At 36.3% G+C, this 22,415-nt stretch overlaps 6 protein-coding genes across 9 annotated transcripts; 5 read left to right on the forward strand and 1 right to left on the reverse strand.

Moving 5' to 3' along the window:
- The first annotated feature begins 1,915 nt into the window (after positions 1 to 1,915).
- LOC108859782 (L-ascorbate oxidase homolog) lies at positions 1,916 to 4,585 on the forward strand. The gene is made up of 3 exons (XM_018633690.2): positions 1,916 to 2,285; positions 2,834 to 3,940; positions 4,161 to 4,585. The coding sequence occupies exons 1-3, from the start codon at positions 2,035 to 2,037 to the stop codon at positions 4,459 to 4,461; spliced, it is 1,659 nt and encodes a 552-aa protein (XP_018489192.1). The 5' UTR covers positions 1,916 to 2,034; the 3' UTR covers positions 4,462 to 4,585.
- A 6,594-nt stretch (positions 4,586 to 11,179) lies between these two features.
- LOC108856481 (uncharacterized) lies at positions 11,180 to 13,531 on the reverse strand. The gene is made up of 8 exons (XM_018630291.2): positions 13,295 to 13,531; positions 13,003 to 13,105; positions 12,877 to 12,936; positions 12,558 to 12,620; positions 12,261 to 12,461; positions 12,054 to 12,165; positions 11,755 to 11,966; positions 11,180 to 11,560 (listed from the first exon to the last, which is right to left on the reverse strand). Exons 1-8 carry the CDS (start codon positions 13,408 to 13,410, stop codon positions 11,468 to 11,470), a joined length of 960 nt encoding a protein of 319 aa, XP_018485793.1. The 5' UTR covers positions 13,411 to 13,531; the 3' UTR covers positions 11,180 to 11,467.
- A 126-nt stretch (positions 13,532 to 13,657) lies between these two features.
- Positions 13,658 to 15,739, forward strand: LOC108859368 (uncharacterized). 2 transcript variants are annotated; one of them, XM_018633265.2, is made up of 5 exons: positions 13,661 to 13,919; positions 14,016 to 14,209; positions 14,308 to 14,692; positions 15,094 to 15,241; positions 15,439 to 15,739. In XM_018633265.2, the coding sequence occupies exons 1-4, from the start codon at positions 13,827 to 13,829 to the stop codon at positions 15,226 to 15,228; spliced, it is 807 nt and encodes a 268-aa protein (XP_018488767.1). In that variant the 5' UTR covers positions 13,661 to 13,826; the 3' UTR covers positions 15,229 to 15,241; positions 15,439 to 15,739. The 2 variants fall into 2 exon arrangements, with proteins under 2 accessions (XP_056866299.1, XP_018488767.1); XM_057010319.1 differs by lacking the exons at positions 15,094 to 15,241; positions 15,439 to 15,739 and adding an exon at positions 14,773 to 15,074 and having other exon boundaries at positions 13,658 to 13,919.
- A 352-nt stretch (positions 15,740 to 16,091) lies between these two features.
- Positions 16,092 to 17,780, forward strand: LOC108863546 (E3 ubiquitin-protein ligase SIRP1). The gene is made up of 2 exons (XM_018638007.2): positions 16,092 to 16,300; positions 16,585 to 17,780. The coding sequence occupies exon 2, from the start codon at positions 16,600 to 16,602 to the stop codon at positions 17,575 to 17,577; it is 978 nt and encodes a 325-aa protein (XP_018493509.1). The 5' UTR covers positions 16,092 to 16,300; positions 16,585 to 16,599; the 3' UTR covers positions 17,578 to 17,780.
- Positions 17,781 to 18,162: 382 nt separating this feature from the next.
- LOC108863547 (uncharacterized) lies at positions 18,163 to 19,478 on the forward strand. 2 transcript variants are annotated; one of them, XM_018638009.2, is made up of 2 exons: positions 18,163 to 18,387; positions 18,603 to 19,478. In XM_018638009.2, exon 2 carries the CDS (start codon positions 18,609 to 18,611, stop codon positions 19,368 to 19,370), a length of 762 nt encoding a protein of 253 aa, XP_018493511.1. In that variant the 5' UTR covers positions 18,163 to 18,387; positions 18,603 to 18,608; the 3' UTR covers positions 19,371 to 19,478. The 2 variants fall into 2 exon arrangements, with proteins under 2 accessions (XP_018493511.1, XP_018493510.1); XM_018638008.2 differs by having other exon boundaries at positions 18,166 to 18,391.
- A 207-nt stretch (positions 19,479 to 19,685) lies between these two features.
- On the forward strand, positions 19,686 to 21,783 carry LOC108857075 (TATA-box-binding protein 1). Of its 2 annotated transcripts, none has more exons than XR_001950300.2 (10): positions 19,686 to 19,943; positions 20,252 to 20,332; positions 20,414 to 20,501; positions 20,602 to 20,673; positions 20,788 to 20,838; positions 20,923 to 20,967; positions 21,043 to 21,135; positions 21,235 to 21,336; positions 21,416 to 21,530; positions 21,599 to 21,783. XR_001950300.2 is itself a non-coding variant. In XM_018631001.2 (10 exons), coding segments are annotated over exons 2-10 (603 nt in total). In that variant the 5' UTR covers positions 19,686 to 19,943; positions 20,252 to 20,255; the 3' UTR covers positions 21,600 to 21,783. The 2 variants fall into 2 exon arrangements, 1 of the variants encoding a protein (XP_018486503.1); XM_018631001.2 differs by having other exon boundaries at positions 21,457 to 21,530.
- The last annotated feature ends 632 nt before the right edge of the window (positions 21,784 to 22,415 follow it).

The raw sequence follows: 22,415 nt of genomic DNA on the forward strand, positions 1-22,415 counted from the left end.
GTGCAATGGTAAATTCTTCAGAAGATAATCATACAAGAAAAAATAAATTAGCTATGATAGCTATAGATATAAGACAAATAGCAATGACAATCTAAATGCAATAAAAGAATAAACCAAAGAGATAAGAAGTCTAAAACGAAAAAAATGAAAAAAATTAATAATTGAAGATAAATATATTATTTAATATTACAATGCAGCAACACACAATTTATTTTGTCATGCATAACTTTAAAAATTTTCATTTCTCATGCACACAATTTATTTAATATTCATACATTATGTAAGTATTATGTTAGAGGGATCATTATTTATTTCTAAAATAATTATAATATTACTCATCAGTTTAATTTTAACAGTTATTACAAATTTAAATAAAGTAAAAATTAAATATAAAATAAAAAATAGAAGATAAAAAATTCACTATTCCCGGGCGTTTACGCACGGGGTTATTTTCTAGTTGAAATAATAGAAATTGTAAAATGTATTCATATTATATTTCAATTTATATTATAAAAATTCAAAACTAAAATATTTTCTATAAATTTTTAAAATTGAATAATATGATTTTATAAATATAAATTTTATATTTATCATATTATTATGATTTTTAATATTTTTATAATTACATAAAATGTAAATATTGTTAAATTATTATTTAACAGATGTTGCGTTTGGTAGTTTACCAGTCATAAGAGTCCCGCAAACGTAACAATTTCTAACAGTTGTACCAGTCGTACAAATCTCTAGAAAACGCTTAAAACCGCAACCACCCACACCCGCAAACTCCCGCAACCGCAACCGCAACCGTTGCGGTTACACCAGTCAGACCCTTAAAGAGTATGGTACATTGTTATAAGAGAAATGTTAAAAACATCAAGAGTTATTGATTTTTTTTCTACACTAATATAAAAACTAAACCCTCACTGATCTGAATCTCATCCCCATATACAGTATGTTGTATTTACTTTTAGTCGTCAGGCACCATCTTTCCGATTTCAATATTTTGTCTCGTATGGGTTTGAAGGTCCATCTTCTCTCTTTCTCTTGTCGGCTAAAAGAAGTCCAAACTTGGATAAGATATCATTCTCAAGTTAGCTCTCTCCCGTTTACATATTTGTGGTGTCAGCTCTCTTGTTGGTGTTGTTGATTCTATCGAGTTGTTTCTGGTTTTCGATTGATCGGATGAGTGGTTTACTATCGCCACCATTAGCAATAACTTCTCATTTAGCTTTTCCATTAGCTCTTTAGAGCTTAGGAAGACCTAACCTTGTGTCACTGAATCTTTTTAATTTCATTTGGGGCCCCTTGATACCTTTTTGCTTTGACATTGTTGTGATTTTATTTTGTATAAGTCCCCACATTACAAATTAATGAAATTCACATAAAAAGATCATTCTTAAGTGGGTAAATAACCTACATAAACTAGCATAATAAGTAGCGAAAATTTTGCATATATTAGCTGGATGCATATTACCTACCAACCTACCAACATATCATATCTAATGGAAGATCCTATAAACCAAAAACATAAAATTTGAAATATATCAATAAAGAAAATGCGATTTCTTAATGTTAAATTATACAAAGAGTAGCAACTCATGTAGCTTTTAAGAGACCACAATATTTTATTCGTTGAATTAACCGCAGTTGTACAAACAAAATCACTCTGTGAGTTGTTAATTTGGCATCGATTGAGAATGTTTCCATTATTAGAATATGATATGATCCGAGCTGTGTTTTCGTTCAAAACGTTGAAACCCTAAGAACCAGAGAGAGGAATTCAAAAATAGAACTTACGCATATAGGAACGAAAAAATTAGGACGAGAGAATTAGAGATCAAGCGTGAGATTAGGCGACGATTCCGTGCAAACCAAGGTGTCTTCACCAGCATAAATAGTTACTCACGACATCACCAAAAAACTCGTCAAAAGTCAAGAGAACATAGTTTCTTCTTGCTTTTGAGAAGAAATAATTATTCTATAGGAAAGGGTTTAGTTTATTAATTAAAAATAAATTAAAAAGATAGAAAAGTGATGATGCAGGGTGGTAAGCTTTTGACAGTGTTTGTGTGCCTCGTCTCGACGGTGGCTCTGGTGAACGCCGGCGATCCTTACTTCTACTACACGTGGAATGTGACCTACGGAACCGTCGCGCCTCTAGGAATCCCTCAACAGGTGATTCTCATCAACGGACAGTTCCCTGGTCCTAACCTAAACTCCACCTCTAACAACAATGTTGTCATCAATGTCTTCAACAACCTCGACGAGCCTTTCCTCTTGACATGGTTCGTAACCATCCCCTCTCGTTTCTTCTTTATACCTTATCTGGTTTTGTTCTCTTTAGATTTATCAAACGTAGAAAGCGTTTTTTTTTACATAAGAACGTTGTCTTCAAAAGAACAAATCATATTTTTCATAACATTTATCATTTTCAAATAAACTTATATTGGTTTTAGGTTTTAAAAACTCTTGGTTTACGTATGTTCTTTTTTGTTTCCTGGGGTTTTAGGTTCTACAAATTGAAATGATTTTTTCTTGGATCGGTCAATATAATTGTTTAGGAAAAATCTGGTTTAGTTTCCGTTCAAATTATTATTTTTTTGCTTTATTTTTGAAAAATGTTATATTTGAAAAATGGCACATAGTTATTAGTTACATATTTATAACAAATAAATTGTCATGTTTGGGTTTATCCTATTCAATTGGTGAGCAAAACTGATTAAAAACACATTGTGGTTCAGTTATGAACCAACTATTAATTTATGACTAGTCTTCATTATAAGTTTATAACTTTGGATACTGAGTCCTGACAATGGGTTCGGTGACATGGCAGGAGTGGTCTCCAGCACAGGAAGAACTCATGGCAAGATGGTGTGACTGGGACCTCATGCCCAATCCCAGCAGGCACCAACTACACTTACCACTTCCAGCCAAAGGACCAGATCGGTAGCTACTTCTACTACCCATCAACCGCTCTCCACCGTTTCGCCGGTGGTTTTGGTGGCCTCCGTGTCAACAGCCGTCTCCTTATCCCCGTCCCTTACGCTGACCCCGAAGACGACTACACCGTCCTCATCAACGACTGGTACACCAAGAGCCACACCGCTCTCAAGACCTTCCTCGACAGCGGTCGCACTCTTGGCTCCCCCGACGGTGTTCTCATCAACGGTAAGTCCGGTAAAGTCGGAGGACCCAACGTGCCGCTCTTCACCATGAAACCTGGAAAGACTTACAAGTACAGAATCTGCAACGTTGGATTCAAATCCACACTTAACTTCAGGATCCAAGGACACAAGATGAAGCTTGTTGAGATGGAAGGCTCCCACGTTCTCCAGAACGACTACGACTCACTCGACGTCCACGTCGGACAGTGCTACGCTGTTCTCGTGACCGCTGACCAAACCGCCAAGAACTACTACATGGTTGCATCCACTAGGTTCCTCAAGAAGCAAGTGAGCACCGTTGGTGTGATGAGCTACGAAGGAAGCAATGTTCAGGCTTCAAGTGAGCTTCCCAAGGCTCCAGTCGGATGGGCTTGGTCTCTTAACCAGTTCAGATCCTTCAGGTGGAACTTAACCGCCAGCGCGGCTAGACCTAACCCCCAAGGATCTTACCATTACGGAAAGATCAACATCACCCGTACCATCAAGCTCGCCAACAGCAAGAACTTGGTTGACGGAAAGGTCAGGTTTGGACTCAACGGTGTATCACACATTGATACCGAGACTCCCTTGAAGCTTGCTGAGTACTTCGAGATGTCCGAGAAGGTCTTCAAATACAACGTCATCAAGGACGAGCCAGCAGCCAAGATCACAACACTGACCGTCGAGCCCAATGTTTTGAACATCACTTTCCGTACCTTTGTGGAAATCGTCTTCGAGAACCATGAGAAGAGCATGCAATCCTTCAATTTGGATGGTTACTCATTCTTCTCTGTCGCGTAAGCTCCACTCATAACCTTCACTTCTTATGTTCTGTCTTAGGGCTGGTCTGAAATTTATAGGACCTCATAAATATTTTTAGATTAATTTTAAGTTAAAAAAAGATTCAACAATTTAAATAGCTCTTAAAATTTGGGATTAAAACGAGCCAAAACCAACTCTGGTTCCCTCATGATTTTAAGATTCCTAACAATTTTCTTTAACATTGGTTCTCAACAGCTCTGAGCCCGGAACATGGACACCAGAGAAGAGAAACAACTACAACTTGCTCGATGCCGTCAGCAGACACACCGTGCAAGTGTTCCCCAAGTCCTGGTCCGCCATCCTCTTGACATTCGACAATGCTGGTATGTGGAACATCAGATCAGAGAACTGGGAGAGAAGATACTTGGGACAGCAAATGTACGTCAGTGTCCTCTCACCTGAGAAATCTCTAAGAGACGAATACAACATCCCACTCAACACCAACCTTTGCGGTATCGTCAAGGGCTTGCCATTACCTACACCCTACACTATTTAAACTCATCACTTCCTCAAAGTTTCTTTTTGTATTTCTAATTGATATGTAAAATTGTACTTTCCATAAGTGAGTGTATTACGCGACTAAAATAACCCTTTCCTAATTCCATTAAACATTACTACTATATTTTACAGATCCAATTGATGTTAATTTGCTAATAGTAAACAGTATTAGCCACTTAATATAATCCTCATTCTAACACAATAGACTGGTTGGTCAGTTGCATACAAAGTATTAATTTAAGCAGAGAAATAATTACATCACATTCTGTATTCTTCCCATCGATCAAATCGATGAGTAAATGTGAAATGAAAATTTAATTTATGTTCGGGTTTAGAATTTTGGAATCAAGCCCAACATATTTCACTTCTTGATTTCGTTGGAAAGCAGAGGAATCGAAGTTTGTAATTTTTACTTCCACCTACCAAACACCAAGGATAACTCAGAACACCAACGATAACTCAGAGATGCCAGTCTCATGTACAGTGGCGGTCCCAGCAAAAAATTTATGTGGGTTCATAATATAAAAAAAATATTAAAATGTGTAAACTGGTTGAATCGAACCCAATATTTGTAGGTTCAGTACTGCTATTTCCAACAACTGAGCCACAGTCTCACAATGAAAAATAGCTTACAAACAGAAACTTATACTATTGTTGCGGTGTCAATTGACCCCACAACCTTTCAAGTGGGTTCGCCCCTGCTCATGTATGAAAGACACGAGGATAACTTTGATACGGTTCGACATGAAATATTCGGATCTAATTGACATAACTACAAGCTCTCGATGGATTAGCTAACATTTGCTATATAGATCGAAGTATTCCAAAGATTACAGGATGACTTCAAACATGTGTTTCATATTAAATGGTCCAACAGATGTGTTAGAAAAAGAATCAAGACTCATACAGACGGAAGTCAGAGAATCGGCTCTTTTTCGATGACACCACTTGATCTGAAGTAGATGGATAGTTGACAAAAAAAAGTTCAGAAATGCCAAAAAAAACCCTTAGAACGAGTACAAACCCTAGATCACCTGAAAGGATTAAGTTCTATCGCAAGCAAGCTTGACATGTAAATCTCTTCGTCGTTGGAGAGCAAAACCGGTTAACGCTTAAGGTCAAAGTCAAACAAAATGGATTAAGAGAATTTTTCTTTACATCTACTATCATGATACATTCACTGATTCGATTTAATTATAATGATAATGCTCTAGTCGTGAGTAAGTAAAACATGTTAATTCCTACATAGAACAAATGTTTACATAATAGCCTGAGAAACACGTGTCGATCAGATAAATACGCAGGCATTTCTCTTTTTTTCTCAGGCATATCTGTAGGGTAAAATAATCGTTAACCATCCTTCAACTATTTCATCTTCGGCTTTTTGGTTAGAAATATATGGTTCTTCCACGTATAACAAAGATCACTTTAGACTTCGCCTGTTCGCCATATGGGCTTTGTTCCGGTATCTATAATAAAAGAAGAAAAAAATACAACGAACCATTTTTTTTTGACATCTACAACGAACCATTTATATGTATATTATGTGTGTTAATTAATTTTACTACCCATTTCTATAATATTTTAATTTTGTAATAATTCACAACTATATATTCCAAAGAGAAAAAGCTGTGAATCGTACTTACCTCTTGTTATTCGGCTTAATATGTTCCTCAGCTAGGTTGCGTAACTTGCGTTCTTCCGATCTTACCGCACTCATCTATGCGCGACACAAAGAAACGTATAGCCAAGGACAACTTGCCGATCATGATTTTTTTCTTTAAAATACTAACAAAAGATTTAGCAGATATTTTAAATCGGCAAGTCATCCTTGGCTGCACACTACTTTGGTCACATACGCCTTCCTCTATACACACACATGTATATATGAAAACCACATAAACTAATGTATATTTCTGATATTTTTCTTCTCGAATGTAACGATAGAGATGGAAGAGGCGGTGTGTATACTCTGTTTTATTTGGGTCAATTATGAATAATAGAAGACTCGCTCGCTCTCGATTTATATAGAAGATGGTGAAGATGAGAGGGAATAAAATAACTAAAATGAAAAGAGAGAAGACTTGAGATCTATGCATTCTCTTCATTTATGCCCCCGAGAAGGTAGATATGCAAAACCCTAAAAATTAAAACGAAATAAATAGAACTTGAATAAAATAGAATGGAGAAATAAAGAGATTCGATAAAAACAATAGTTAAAGAGATAAGGTTCCTCCATACTGCTTCATCCTCATAGTAATAATTTTCTTAAGCTGCAAAAGCTTTACAGCTTTAACAGATGCCGCTAAGAGATATGGGTCCACATACACCTTCACATATATAGTCTTACATGATACATTCACATACATATACATACACACACACATAAAACATTTATGGTAGCAATCTCTTCTTTTTTTTGAAAAAATGGTTTTGTTCTTTTGAAGTGTTTAATTTCCTTCCAGTTGACAAAATTAAGGACTGTCCCTTTCCATTTTGTAATTTTAAAAGTCTTGATATTTTATAACCTATCATAGAATCTATAAAAACTTCCTTCGTTTTGAAATGTTTGTTTAATAGAATTTTTGATGTTTTAATATGTAATATATTTTAATATTTTTAAATAACTTTTTGTTTTATCAAAACATTGTAACAAATATATATTAATTCATAGCATATTTTGTAGTTAGTTATATAAATTTTTTATTTATATTCCAATGATTTTTTAGATAAAAACTGATTCTTAATAATTGTGCATTAGTCTAAAACATCTTATTTTGTAGTAGAGGGAGTATATTTTAGAGTAAGAAGTTGTGGTTGGTCTAGCTAGGTAAATAGACTCTCGGAACAAATACAAATACAAATATACGCGGTTTGAGGCAGAAAGACCCACTTGCACAAAATCGACCTGGTTTTAGTAAGTTGATAGGAGCAATAAGTTTCTAATTTTAGTACTTACGAAGAAAATAACTCACGAGAAAAATGTATATACATAGGGAGAGAAGAAAGACACATTCTCGTACACAATTCTTAAAAGAAGCAAGGAATCTTAACATTTACGTGAACCCCTAGTTATCCCGACAGGTACTCGAAAGGGCACGAATAAATAAGCATGTAGATTTGTATCTATATGTATGTGCATTTACATAGACAGACACAAATCAGAACGTGGAATCTCAAAGTTCTCGAAAAGATCAAAAGACCTTCTTCTAGAGTAGATCACCTGCGTGGCCGTACATTTTCTTTACATTTTCAACATGATTTAACTGTTATGATTTCAACATGTAATATGTTTAACCCCAAAAAATATAGTTGATGAATAGAAAAGAATAATATGAATGAAAAAGGAAAAAATGGAAAGGCTCTATCTGAGTTACACATGAAAATATAGAATAAATAAGAGGTGAACCAGATTTGTTATTTCGCATTTTTTTCATTATTGCCAAGTTCTATCAATTTTGTTGTTATTGCAGGTAGTCCATATTTTTCTTGGGATGCAATACAAGAACATGGATACTTATTAGAAAAAAAAAGAAGAAAATGGGTGATAATGTCAGTTGGTGGAGTGGCAGAGCAGTGGGATTTTCACTGCTCTTTAGGCTCAAACCCCTATGACTCATGTGCTTCCCTCCATATTATTTCATGCTATAATTTAATTTTAATCGGAAATATTTATTAGAAACACCAAAATATTTTTTAAACAACCAAGAGTTTTTCTTCCATGCATTTTTGGTGAAATTATGTGGTGTCAAAAGAAAGAAGTCGTCAAAGATGGGTCTAGATTATAGATGCAGGATGCTTATACAACTTTTTCATAATTACATAATAGTCTGTCTTTGTTATTAATAGGAATAATAAAATGTAAAACAATACATCTAATCTATTAAAAGTGAAGTACAAATAGTACTTAACCCCAAGTTTTCCTTAATATTTACCATTATATGCCATTGTCTTTACACACAGTCGTTTTTGACTTAACAAACTATGTATATCTGATAAATTAACGTGCACTTAAAACGGAGTGAAATAAGACTTGGTTTAATTTTGACACGCACGCTTCACTTAAAACCAGAGTTAAATATGATTGGGTATAATTTTGACCAGTTATGTCGCTTTACTTAATCAAGTTAAATATGCCACCAACTATATATGACTCGGTTTATTTTTTTTGCAGAAATCAAAACAAACATGTTTTAATACACGGTCCACTACATAAAATACCAATATTTCTATAAACATGTTCCAATAGAAATCAAAACAAACATGTTCGTGTGAATTATTATCCAACATTTTGTATATACATAGTTCGGTTCACAACATAAAGAAACAAATTCTGTAAATTCTTAACCATGTAAATACCAATGTCTTGGTTTAGTTTGGTCTGCAAAATTCAAAACAAACGTGTTTCCATATAAAATAATGCTCGGTTAAATATTGATCTACAGAATCAAAACCAATATATCATTAGATATTATTGGTGCACTAAATCAAAACCAATTTAACTCCTTTGATTCCTAACATTGATAATATTCTTTAAAAAATCCTATTATTATGCAACCATCTAAGAAGAATACAACCAACACAATCTACATATAAACTTGCAAATCACGTTTGGCTTATTTACAAATAAAAATATTCTGATAATTATGATGATTTAATCTAAAAGGAATGAATATTAATTAATTCAAATTCATATCTCCAGTGAAAATCGATTTGCTTATAGTATTCTATTTAAAATGCTGGTTTTAAAATTTTAATTACTACATAAATAAATAGCTAATAAACTTTAAAGATATATCAAAAAGATTTTTTTTTATTTTTAAAAAATTGCAAACAAAAAAGAAAACTCGGAGAAAACATTATATTTTTAAAAAATTCATTTGGATAACATTCCAAAAAATAGGTTTATTTGGAAACATGAATATTAATTACAAAAATAGGTTTGTTTGAAAACATGAATAACAATATAAAAATATATAATATTGTTTGGAAACATAGATAACAGTATATTAAAAAAATGAATTTATGTTATTAAAAAAATAGAAATCTATTATATTATGAGAAACTATCTATTTGTGTCAACTTTAAAATATACAAAATGAGATAATCTAATTATCTAAAAATATCATTTGTCTAAAATAATCATAAAACAAAATTTAAACTTTATATATTTTTTCAAATCAAAATAATAATTTAAAGTTGATTTATATCAAAAATTGATTTAAAATAACATATATTCAAAAAAACCTATTTTTAATAAAATATTTTCCAATAACCATTATTAAAAAATATTTTCATTATATGTGATTATTGAAAATATAATATATGTCATTATTTATATGATAGTACGTATAAAATACAATAAATTATATGTTTGATGTGTTTTTAAAGAAAAAAAAAGTAGATAGTGAATTAGGGGTGGGCGTTCAGGTACACATTCAGGTTCGGTTTAGGTCTGTTTTGTTTCGGGTTTTCAGATTCAAAGATTTATGTCCCATTCATATATTTCTAAATTTTGGTTCAGATTCGATTTTGATCTTTGCGGGGTTGTTCAGGTTCGGATAATCCATTTAAAATTGTATACTTTAAATTTCTCAAAATATATAAACAAAATAATGTATTACATATAAATTTGGATAACATATATCAGAGTAACTGAACTTAACATATAAATTGGTTTGATTTAAATATTTGGACAGATAATCAATAATCATGTTAAGCATTTTTGGTGATTTGATTATACTTTAACTATTTTAGATATTTACATTTGACTATTTATATATATTTTCAATTATTTAAATCAACTTATAAGTACCATATATATTCTGGATGTTTTTATATACATTAAGTCTAAAAAAATAAAATATATATAAGTATATAAATCTATTTCAGATACATTCAAGTATCTAAAATATTTCGGCTTGGATCGGATTCTGTTTCAGTTCTATAAATACCAAAATTTTGATATTTTAATCAATTTCAGTTCGGGTTTTATACTTCTTTTTGGATCGGGATCGGTTCGATTTCTTAGATTCAGATTTTTTTCCCAATTTTAATATTAACATGAAAACAACATATTTTATAAAAAAATATACACCCGCACGGGCGTGCGGGTCAAAATCTAGTTGATATTAATGGAGAAGAATAATGTCAAAAAGATAGTTTCAAAAAAAAAAAATGTCAAAAAGATTAATGGAATCCTCATTTTCATTTTTATTCCCTATTAATGCTCTTCTTTATGGAGAGATTGGGTCAACAAGAAAATCTTAAAGATCGATTTTATGACTTTTGTCAAACAGATATGTGATGAAAATAAAATCCATGCAGGGACCATAAGGACCCAAGCATATATAAAATTTGCAAAATACTAGAAAGTAAAGCATTTTAGATGTTTCATAGCACATTAATAAATTATAAATATGCCCATTCAAGTCTTTAAATTTTAGAAAGCCTATGGTCAAAAATGTCTCTTTACATTTTACTAGTTATTTAGTAAATCTAAGCAAATTCTTTTGAATCGTTACTTCTCACTTACTTTGTTAACCCAAACTCTTTTACAAATGCCACTAAACATGTCCTATCACTGACTCTACGGACACCAGTGTCCTGAGTTATTCCACGAAATCAATGTCCAAATCCCCAGATTGATATGAGTACGATACTACCCAGAGAGAACTCTGTCTAAAATAAAATAGCTATAAATCAAAGAGAGAAAAGAAATATAACAAACTTTATAAAAGAATATAGTTGTTCTTCCAGTCTCTCTCTGGTTCTTTTACTCGTTCTCCATTATTAATTTATAACGTTAAGGAAAGACTCACAAACAAGATGAATAAATGTTACAAGGGGATTTTTTTATCGCATATCCATTTTTGTTTTTGAGATGTAACAATCGACATTGAGATACCTTTTTCACCATACGCACTATGCAGAAGAAAAGAAAGACCCGTCCACAAGCAAAAGCAAAGCAAAAGGTGGGGATGACTCTTTTAGAAGTCAACTGCTCAAGAATCTTGAGGAGTCTCGAATCTAGTTGGTGTATCGATACCCGCCATACAACAAAGTCCACTGATGAGGATGAGAAGGAAAACGATTCCCTGCAAAAAGATAAAGAAAATCACAATGAGAAGAAAATCATAATCAGAGGCCTTTTTTTTTTCTTTAATAATGAAAGCAGATAGAATCATATTAGCTCTATCCTAATCAAAGTCTGTTAGATGAATGTTTGCAGCCAGTTTTGTGATGTTCACAAATGAAAACAGAAGCATAAACAAAGAGTGACTACTCTCACCACTAGTATGCCCTCCAAAAGCGATGACTTAAATTTGCAGAGTTCATCACAGGTTGTGGAAACACCAACGCTGCTGTTTCCTGTAGCGCTTTCAGCTAGAAACCTTTGGAGAGTTTTGTAAGATGTGTACCAATAAGGATCAGAAACATAAAGAGCTGTATATTTACTGCCAGATTGTTCTACAGAACTAACAAGTTCCGAAATGCTTTCACCTACACAATAGAAGAAATTACTTAACTTCTTTGTTCTCGAGTATATATTATTTTTATGACATAATGATGTTTCCATTTTCCACTTACGCTCTGAATGTGAGTGGCCAGATTCACTAATTGATTCGGAACCCTCAGAACAGAGCACAACCAAGTCAGTTTCTCCTTCTTTTCTTGTTTCTTTTCTAGCAAACAAATGATCCTGTCAATTTATATAAGGAGTGAATAACAGGGTTGACACCGTTGAGTAGGCATGGAGTTAGTGAAAAGGAAAACATAAAGAGCAATTCACATTACTTTGAAAGACTGCAAGTCTGATAGTTTCTGAACTGTTCCATCTTCAACAAAGCAAGAATCAGAGAAGACAATATTGCTGACTCCTACATTGCTAGGGCAAGCTTCTTTAAGCCCTGAAAGCAGTAAATTCTCCATCCTTTCTTCCTCTGGCGCAGCAATATATGGGAATGCCAATGAGAAGTTGGAAGCAGTGAACAGACTCTGCCCAAACAAAGATGTGGAGGTTGAAACAAAACAAGTTTATAATCTGTTATCTGCAGGCGATATGTTCCGAATAAAGGAAAAAATTGGACATACATTCAGTGTGTTAACAAGGGCAGGGTCCGAGTTCTTTTTGGAAGAAACATCAGAAGACAGTAACTGCAGGAGGAGGAGAACGTGAATATTAGAATTCGCAGGATAGAACAGAAGATGCAGAAGAAAGACACTTCGTTTCTTGCAATACTAAAGACATTAGATTTCTTCACAGCATCACAACAAGAAACCAAAGATCCAAATGGGGTTCGTTTGTGAGGAAAGATCAAAACAATACTCCTACTGTCCTACATTATATTCAATCACACAACTTTGACATGATGGCTCTTTCATTAATAGATAACAAAGTAGTATTATTTACCTCTCTGCCGATGAACACAAGTGCAACGTCAACAGCTTGCTCAACTTTCTTGTCCGAGCACTAGAAGAAGAGAACCAAGTAAGATAGAGAAATGAAATGATAGGAGCAAGAAGAAGAAGAAGATACCAGAAAGTTAGACCATCCTCCTTGAGTGAAAACAGAGCCTACTAGATCCTTCGCAGACATAACCTGATAGTTTACACCCTCATCCACTTCACCATTAACACGCCTGAAAATTTTGAGATTCAAATCAAACAAGTTCCAACACACGCACGCCAGATCATAACAGTTCACAAGTCTCTCAGGCTTTATCAAATTTAAATCAAAATATCTCCAAACACATACGAAAAAAGCAGAGATTTTTCTAAAATGTCAACGAGATGACACAAAGAGAAGTATAAAGAGAGAGAGGATTTACTGGAGATGCGGAGACCAGAGGAAAGCAGGAACGGTATTGGCAGAAGTCAATCCAAATTCAATCGCAGATAGAGCCACCAAAAACGCCAGCACACCAATTCGCTGCATCTTCATCATCTTCGTCGTCGAACAATCTTACCAGAGATCAAAAGAACAAGTCGAGATCGCTCCTCCTCCTTCCAGAAATAGATTTCAGAATCTCCGATCCTCACATAAGGAGAGGTCGACATGTAGAGAGCCAACGACGTCGTTTCGAATAATAATAATCAAATAACCGGTTTTGGTTTAGTTTTTGGGCCCAGGTCGGGCTTCTATATATATTTTTTAACGGCCCGAGTTTGAAGACACGGCTTCTCCCACTCCCTTGTTTGTAAGCTGTCACTGAAACAAGAAACAGAAAACTTTCTCCAGCGAAGAATATAATTCCTTTCCTCTTCTCCAACGCGATCCCGCCCAAAGAATCATTCTCCATTCTCGATGAAGAGACGACATCGGAGTAACAACAACAACAAGTAAACGAGGAAGATTACAAGATGCTTTGCGTTTCGCTGCGGAGTCGAATACATAATTGGCTTCGCGACTATGTTAGGCTCCAATCCCTCGTCGTGATCCTTATTTACGCTCAGGTAAAATCCGTTTCGTTTTCCCTTTTTTGGTTCGTATCTGTTTGGGCCTTAGGGTTTTAAGACACTCAGGCTATATTAAATTAATTGGTTTTTCAGATAGGATGCGCGATGATTGGTTCACTAGGGGCATTGTACAACGGAGTCTTGCTGATCAATTTGGCGATTGCCTTATTCGCGCTTGTGGCGATCGAGAGCAATAGCCAGAGTCTTGGCCGCACCTACGCTGCGCTTCTCTTCTGCGCCATTCTTCTTGATATCTCATGGCTCATTCTCTTCTCCAGTGAGATTTGGTATTAAGAGCCTTTTTTGGCTTGTTTAATTTGCTCTATTGATTGGCTCTCATTATGTTTTGATGATTAATTCTCTTTAATTGGTGTTGTCTATGCAGGAACATTTCATCTGAGATGTATAAAGCCTTTTACATCTTCTCTGTGAAACTCACCATGGCTATGGAAATCGCTGGGTTCATTGTGAGGCTATCTTCTTCTCTGTTGTGGTTTCAGATTTATAGGCTGGGAGCTTCCATTGTAGACACCTCTCTTCCCCGTCGATCAGATTCAGATTCGCAGAACAGCTTTGTGGATCCTCCCACTTTAGGTAGCCAGCAGCGTTCACGTGATCCTGATTTACGAACTAGCTTATTAGAGCCTTCTGCTACATCTCAGCACCGTTCTGATGAAATCTTGGATGACTCTATCGAGGGACTAGCCTACCAGTTTCCTCCATGTGATGGTGGCGGCCAAAACAATATCTCTTCACCCAAGGCAATACATGTATGCTCTAGCTCTTGATCTCAAAACTTGTTTATGCACTCTTTATCGTTTAACTACTCACTTATTGTGGGGTTATACAGTCAGGTTTCCCTGATGTGGATCTTAAATCCTTTTGTAAAGAGAGATCTGACCCTGTATTAACAAACTTGAAGCTTTAGTGGATGCGGCTAGGGATGAACTAACTAGAGAAAGCCTATTGCATTTTGGCCCTTCGGCACTCTTACTTAGATGCAATATGTTTGCCACAAACAAACAAGACCACCACCCTTTGCCTTGATATTGTGATGTTTCTTTTGTCATAGTACTCTAAAACGTAACATGTCATAGCAAGGATTTCATCTTTTTTTTTCTTTTTTTTTTGGTCAAAGCAAGGATTTCATCCTATGGTATCCTTTTTGTAGGTGATTAAACATCATTCAGCTGAAAACATTTTCGGAGGATCGCAACTATCAGCTGCAGAAGCCTCTCGACATAAGTCTCCACTATCCAGATCCTTGGAGTCCCTTGATTTTAGTCTCCATCGATTCAAACATTAAATGATCGTGACCGGTATGTTACTACGCCTTGTCTCTTGATAGATTTTCTTTCCAGACACCACATTTATATATTAGATTAGACATAGAAAGAAAGCTTTGTGCCCTTTACTAGTGAATCTGTTGCTTGTGTTCGTAAATTTATATTCCTACTTACAAGCATTGCTCTTCGATTGCCTGGCGAGTTTCCAACTCCTTGTGTCACTTTTGCAGGCTTGCACCAGAAACACAACACAACTCTTGACTCAGAGCAAATTCATTCAACAATCTAAGGGGGCCATTATAATTGTTTTCAATTTGAAGAATCCAGATAGGAAATTTAGATGTTGGGTGACAAAGTAAGAACCGTCTTTTACTTGTCTTTTTTCATCATTCATTTTTACTGTATAGATCTGGGTTTGACATAATGAACTCGGAATGTACATGAGCCATTCTTTTCTGTACATATGGAGAAGTACATTCTTTTGAGGGTGCATTGGAGGATTAGTAATAAATTTCTTCTCCTTTTCATCCATACATTTGGTATTCGTCCTAGTTTTTTTTTTTTCAAGTTAATGCAGTTGAGCAAAATGTTAAGACCTAAAACCATATATTGAGATAATTGAGGTGAGGTCATGAACATGATTGTAATTTGTATGTGGTATGAAACTATTTCAAAATCCGTACGAGGATACAAGGAAGAAGCTTCATTACATATGTGCCATATGGAATTGCAGCAAACCGAACCAAAACAAAACTAAATCAGATTTACGGATTTGCTGTGAACCACTAGCCCATGTAAAAAACTATTTTAGATAATTGGGCCTAGTAAATAAATGAGAAGATGTCGTGCGCACATTGACCTAAAATCTAAAACTTATCCACGTCTTAATAAAATCCGATTATTTTAGATTTGAAGTAATTTATGAAAAGGGGTTAATAGTCTGCGTGGATCTTCAGCCGTTTCAGACACATTACCCAGAAATTTCGAAGCTGAGAAATTGTTTTGTTCTTTGGGTTCCCTCGTGCTTATTATCCTCTAGTCTCTGTCCCTTTGAATATTCATACGACGACGCGTGATTCTGGTTTTGAATAGGTAAGTTAAATAAACCCTATTCCCCTTCCTCTTAATTTTCAGTTTCGTTTTTCGTATCCTCTGTTATTCGATTGTTCTCGTTTGAAATCTCCATTTTATACATGTCTTCGGAGATTTAGTGTTAATGAAACGATCTCGAGATTACTTTCCTGTTTTTTCTTCCAATTGATTGACTTTCGGCTGATGATAATAAAATAAAAATCTGGCTGGTTTGGTCAAATCTCTGATTCTAGGGTTCTATCGTTAAATCTAAGCGTGTTTAATTTGACTTATGAATGAGCCAGATAGGATCAGCTGCTATGGATGATGCAACCGCGATTAGTTATTGGTGTCACATGTGCTCTCGATCCGTGAATCCAGTCATCGAAGGCGAGATAATCAACTGCAACTTGTGCCAAGGCGGATTCGTGGAAGAAATGGACGAAACTCCAGATCAGGCCGTCACCGACGATGATCATCCTCACCAGGCTGCTGAGTCTCTCTGGGCTCCGATCTTGCTCGGGATGATGAACGATCATGATCAGAATCAGAGAGCTTCACAATCTAATCTCGAAGATGATAGTGATGATGATGATGGTGGCGGCGACGATGATGGTGAGAACAATGATGGAGAGTTTGATTTGGAACGGCACCTGGAAGAGATCATGAGGAGGAGGAGGAGACACTCGGCTGCGATACTCGATCTTCTCCAAGGGATCCGGGCCGGGTTATCGGTTGAATCCGAGAACAACGGCGAGGATAGTAATAATAATAATAATAATAATAATCAGGACAGCGAGCTCGTTGTTTTGATCAACTCCTTTAACCAGAGGATCAGGATTCAAGACTCCGGTGTGGACGCGAGCTCTGTCCCGTCTGGATCTTTGGGTGATTATTTCATCGGACCCGGGTTCGAGACGCTGCTTCAGCGTCTGGCTGAGAACGATCCCAACAACAGGTACGGGACGCCTCCCGCGACGAAGGAGGCTGTTGAGTCGTTGGAGACGGTTAAAGTGGTGGGAGAGGAGGGTTTGGTGGTGCAGTGTAGTGTGTGTTTGGATGATTTTGAGATTGGTGTGGAGGCGAAAGAGATGCCTTGTAAGCATAAGTTTCACAGCGAGTGTTTGCTGCCGTGGCTTGAGCTTCATAGCTCGTGCCCTGTGTGTAGGTATCTGCTTCCCGCGGGGGATGATGATGGTGAGACGAAGACTGATGCGGAGACGTCGAGTAATGTTTCTATGGAGAACAATGGAACATCGGTGGACTCGGGTTCGAACAACCCGTCGGTTAATGATTAAGGGGTTAGAAGGTGAGGGGGTCAGTCAGGTTTGGTGGAAGTGTTTGTGATTAGTTTTACTGTTATACATGGTAATGTTGAATGTTATCTGGCTGCTGCAGTACATAGTTTTCTCTCAGGTTTTGTTGAAAGTGGATTTGAATTTCTAAGTCTTTTTTTGTTCGACTTTTATTTTTTTCAATTTCGTTCTGATTGTTTCAAGTTTTCTGATCCGATTAGTTCATTACTATAGAAACCAGAGCATTAAAATGGAATATAAAATAGCTAACTTATGCATTTAGTTGATTTATTTGAGCACAAGACTTGATCTTGTCCTACTCTATGTAACGATTGCTTCAAAGCTCTTCACGCGGTAATTTGGAAACCTTAAAGCTCTTTTGAACTACCATGTAAAATTATAAGAAAAATGTGAAAGAGTGTAGATAACTCGATATCTTTATAACCATTTGAACCTTAGTCAACTGATTGACATGATGCAAGAACACAACTGTAAAAGTTTTATCTTAAACAAGTTCAATTATGGGCCTTCGGCCCACTGTTATTGCTATTTATCAACCATCAACTTAAGGGCGTTCGACCAAAGTATAAGCTACGGCCCCGTTGGAATGTTTGAATAATGTTATTTTGGGGCTAAAGTGTAATTATTGAGAGTGAAAGGCAGGTTTTCAATTTTCTTTGGTATGCCTCACTCGCCGTCGCCGTAGCCTCCTTATTCGTGGAGATCTATCGTCTGTAGATTTTCTCTACTGCTCTTAACAAGTTGACCAAATTGAAGCTTTTAAAGACTACCAAAGACAATCTTGATTCTTCAGTAGGTAACTCTCTGTCTTACTATGTATCAAAGATCTCACGTCTTACTAGCACTGCGAGAGAAGTCTACCTTTCTTTTTAGGAAGAGCCCATCGTTATTCTCACAGATTGATTGTATACATGTTTCTAATGATTTCGCTTAGAGAATCTCTGTGTAAAAATCTTGTTTATTTTTGTGACACATTGAACACACATTCTCAATGTTATTTATTGTAGGCTTCCATGTCTGAGAAGCCACCACCAGAAATCGCTGACATCATGCGCGTAAGCTCGCATCGCGAGGTCTACGAACCATGCGATGATTCATTCGCTCTAGTCGACGCACTACTCGCCGACCAAACCAACCTTCTAAACCACAACCCAAACCTCTGTATGGAGATCGGATGCGGAAGCGGATACGTCATCACCTCACTCATCCTCCTCCTCAAACCAAAACTCCCCAACAACAACGTCCACTACCTAGCCACCGACACAAACCCTCTCGCCGCACGCGTGACGACCGAAACTCTGGAAGCACACGGAGTCGAAGCCGACGTTATCTGCACAGACATAGCTTCCTGTCTCGAGACGAGACTCGCCGGGTCCGTGGACGTGATCGTGGTGAACCCTCCTTACGTTCCCACGCCTGAGTACGAGGTCGGTATGGAAGGTATAGCCTCTGCTTGGGCAGGAGGGGAGAACGGGAGGAGTGTTATCGATAGGATGTTGCCTGTGGTTGATCGGTTGCTTTCGGAGAAGGGTTGGTTCTACTTGGTGACGTTGACTTCGAACTACCCGTCGGAGATTTGTCTGATGATGAGGAAGAGAGGCTACGCGTGGAGGATCATGGTTCAGAGGTCGACAGAGGAGGAGAATCTCGTTATCCTCAAGTTCTGGAGGGATAGAGACGAGGAGAGCTTGGAGAAGGAGGCGTCATCATCAGCTTCGTTTGCGTCCGAGTTTTCGAGATCTTTATCATCCTTTATGGAGAAACAACAGCGGTGAACTTGATCTTTGTTAACAAGAAACTTGTAATGTTGTTTGCAAAACACTCCTTTGAAGTGTTATAAAAACCCGGTTTTGTGTTGGTTTAGTGGAATCTATTTTACAAAAGCCGAATTAAACCAAAAATCACCGTCTGTTAACGCCTATCTTCGAGTACTGACGTGGCATAATAACAGTGGACGTTCGCGTAAATAAAAGCGCGAGGGCCGTTGTTATAGAATTCTTCTGTGAATTTCCCGAAGTACCCTTATTATTACAAGACGACCAGGGGTAGATTAGGCAAATATATATACCCTATAAATATCCACGAGCTAACCAATCCCAAAACGCAACCGATAGCCTCTTTCCTCACAGATCTAAAAGACTTCCCCTCCCTCGTTCATACATACATAAGAGAGAAACGAAAAGAGAGCCAAATCACTCTCCCTTCCTTCCTTTATATATAAACAACAACCCATTTTACAAATCTTTTTCCCTCCCCCAATCCTCTCAGATCTGTATATAAAAGCCTCACCATCTCTGCAAAATCTCATCTGCACGAAACCCTAGATTTCGTGTCCGAATCTCTAAAAGGTCTTTACCATTTCCCTGGGTTAAATTGGTCGGAAATGATTGTTTTGTAACCTCTTCTGTGATAAACCTGTTCTATTTGAATCATATTATTTTCATAGTTAGATAAAAAAAAATATGTCGTTGCTTTGAAGATGAATCGAAAATCCGGTTTATACCGGTTATTGAATAAACCAAACTGGATTTTAGGATGATCGACTTTGTTTCTGGTCAGCTTGGACCATCTAATAGTGGGGTGTATTATCTTGTCTGAGTCTTGATTTTAGTTTGATGTATACATCTTGTTTTTTTTTATTTGTGTAATTTTTTAGGCAAATGACAGATCAAGGATTGGAAGGGAGTAATCCAGTGGACCTAGTCGAGCATCCTTCTGGGATCGTTCCCACCCTACAGTGAGTCTCTTATGATTTTTTTTTAAAATGTTTTGATATGACTATTATCTCATCGGTGGACTGACGTTTTGTTTTCTGCAGAAACATTGTCTCAACGGTGAACTTGGACTGCAAACTAGATCTCAAAGCCATAGCTCTCCAAGCTCGTAATGCTGAATACAATCCCAAGGTTTTGAAGAAGTGGTGGTGTTACTGATTAATTATGACTTTGAGAGATATTATTATATGGTACTTGCAAAAGCTAATTGGCTATATAACCCATGTTTCAGCGTTTTGCTGCTGTGATCATGCGGATTAGAGAGCCCAAGACCACTGCATTAATTTTTGCCTCTGGTAAAATGGTTAGTCATATCTTGATGGCTATTTTCTTTCCTAATGTCTTTATAACATTCAAATTTCATTTAAGATTTGCTTTGGTATTCACTTGTGAATCTGGCGTCTATTCTCTGATGTAGGTCTGTACTGGAGCCAAGAGTGAATACTTTTCAAAGATGGCTGCAAGAAAGGTAGTTCCCCTTCTGTTTTGTTCAATTCCTTATAGGATACTCAATGGTGTATACTACTAATAAGGAGATGTTTTGATTGTTTAGTATGCTCGGATTGTCCAAAAGCTTGGGTTTCCTGCAAAGTTCAAGGTACCTAGATTTATTGACATTATTTTTTTCTTTACTAGATAGTAGATATATTGATATGGTTACATTGTCCTGCAGGATTTCAAGATTCAGAATATAGTAGGTTCTTGTGATGTCAAGTTCCCTATCAGACTTGAAGGTCTTGCATACTCTCACGCCGCTTTCTCTAGTGTAAGTGTGATCTGAACACCTTTTGCAACCTTCCTTCTCATTGTTTTGAACTTAATAATCAAGCTGATTGTTGTATCTCTCTCATATTGATGTTTCCAGTACGAGCCTGAGTTGTTTCCGGGGCTGATCTACAGGATGAAAGTGCCTAAGATTGTCCTACTAATTTTTGTGTCTGGCAAGATAGTCATCACTGGAGCCAAGGTAAATATCTCACTCTCTCTTTAGGTTTATTTTATTTTATTATTGTCCCCCGAGAAATGCATGATTTGTCTCTCGCTAGCTCCTCTGATAAAAAAAATCCTGAGCTCCATTCACTACTAGATGAGAGAGGAGACCTATAAAGCCTTTGAGAATATATACCCGGTCCTCACGGAGTTCAGGAAGATCCAACAATAGTAAGTAATGGTTGATGTTTCCAACATCTACTTGGATGGATCTAATTGTTATGTTTATCTTTTATCAGAGTCGCAGGTTTGTTCGTTGTGGTTCTTTTAGCACCTTGGAGCTGCTTAACTTGCTGAGAATTTTGTCCTTGAACAAAGGGCTCTCGAAGTTGCCAGATTCTTCTTACTTTTGTATTACTGTTTAAGATTCTAATAGAACATTTGTAAATACTCAAATGGAGACAAATTTTCTGTTGTTTTTCTCCTCCAAGATCTATTCACACGTTTAAAAGTACAAACTCATGCAGCATCATAGTCTTGTTTTTATCATCCAAGATTCTAAACAGAGTTGGGGACTTTCAAGATCATAGATGAAATATATAAAGTGATGATGATAGAATATAATACCCATCGAATATCTATAGACATACAGTATAGACAGACAACAGCAATGAACCTTGCCTCGTTATTGGTTGGCTAGTAACCTATTAGTGACTTGTTACTAGTTATTGCTTGGGCTATCTCGAAGAGTGGAACCTCAAGGCATTGGAGGTAGTTTGACTTTGACCAAACTGAGTAACAGTGTAAGGAAGAGGTTCATGTCTCTATTTTCTGGCCAACTAATGGAAGTATTTGCAGACAATGGCCTCTGTGATCACAGCTCCATATTCACTTCATGTATGCCTGAAAATCCTGCAATTTTGGAATTAACAGACATCTTGTCTCTAAAAGAAGGATTTCTGATGAATCTTTTACACAAAAAATAAATGGAAAGAAAGAGATTAGACTCTCATAACACATCATGGACATGGTGATAAAATCTGTATGGAAAAAATGGCGAGTTTTGAAGACCTAGCTCACAAGTATTGATGAGTTGGAAAAATAAACACTCAAGTA

Source organism: Raphanus sativus, chromosome 5, assembly GCF_000801105.2.
Source record: "Raphanus sativus cultivar WK10039 chromosome 5, ASM80110v3, whole genome shotgun sequence".
NCBI lineage: Eukaryota > Viridiplantae > Streptophyta > Magnoliopsida > Brassicales > Brassicaceae > Raphanus > Raphanus sativus.

Bases quoted from the DNA above. Each gene is read 5' to 3' on its own strand.
- LOC108863546 (XM_018638007.2), top strand. From the start codon at position 16,600: ATGGATGATGCAACCGCGATTAGTTATTGGTGTCACATGTGCTCTCGA.
- LOC108856481 (XM_018630291.2), bottom strand. From the start codon at position 13,410: ATGATGAAGATGCAGCGAATTGGTGTGCTGGCGTTTTTGGTGGCTCTA. The intron at 11,967-12,053 runs GTAAGTGGAAAA...TCTATTGTGTAG, and splicing joins TGGCCACTCACATTCAGAGC to GTGAAAGCATTTCGGAACTT. The intron at 11,561-11,754 runs GTGAGAGTAGTC...ATCTTTTTGCAG, and splicing joins TTTTGGAGGGCATACTAGTG to GGAATCGTTTTCCTTCTCAT.
- LOC108857075 (XM_018631001.2), top strand. From the start codon at position 20,256: ATGACAGATCAAGGATTGGAAGGGAGTAATCCAGTGGACCTAGTCGAG. The intron at 20,502-20,601 runs GTTTTGAAGAAG...CCCATGTTTCAG, and splicing joins ATGCTGAATACAATCCCAAG to CGTTTTGCTGCTGTGATCAT. The intron at 21,337-21,456 runs GTAAATATCTCA...ATTCACTACTAG, and splicing joins TAGTCATCACTGGAGCCAAG to ATGAGAGAGGAGACCTATAA.
- LOC108863547 (XM_018638009.2), top strand. From the start codon at position 18,609: ATGTCTGAGAAGCCACCACCAGAAATCGCTGACATCATGCGCGTAAGC.
- LOC108859368 (XM_018633265.2), top strand. From the start codon at position 13,827: ATGCTTTGCGTTTCGCTGCGGAGTCGAATACATAATTGGCTTCGCGAC. The intron at 14,210-14,307 runs GTATTAAGAGCC...TTGTCTATGCAG, and splicing joins CTCTTCTCCAGTGAGATTTG to GAACATTTCATCTGAGATGT. The intron at 14,693-15,093 runs GTATGCTCTAGC...TCCTTTTTGTAG, and splicing joins CTTCACCCAAGGCAATACAT to GTGATTAAACATCATTCAGC.
- LOC108859782 (XM_018633690.2), top strand. From the start codon at position 2,035: ATGATGCAGGGTGGTAAGCTTTTGACAGTGTTTGTGTGCCTCGTCTCG. The intron at 2,286-2,833 runs GTTCGTAACCAT...GTGACATGGCAG, and splicing joins GAGCCTTTCCTCTTGACATG to GAGTGGTCTCCAGCACAGGA. The intron at 3,941-4,160 runs GTAAGCTCCACT...GGTTCTCAACAG, and splicing joins TACTCATTCTTCTCTGTCGC to CTCTGAGCCCGGAACATGGA.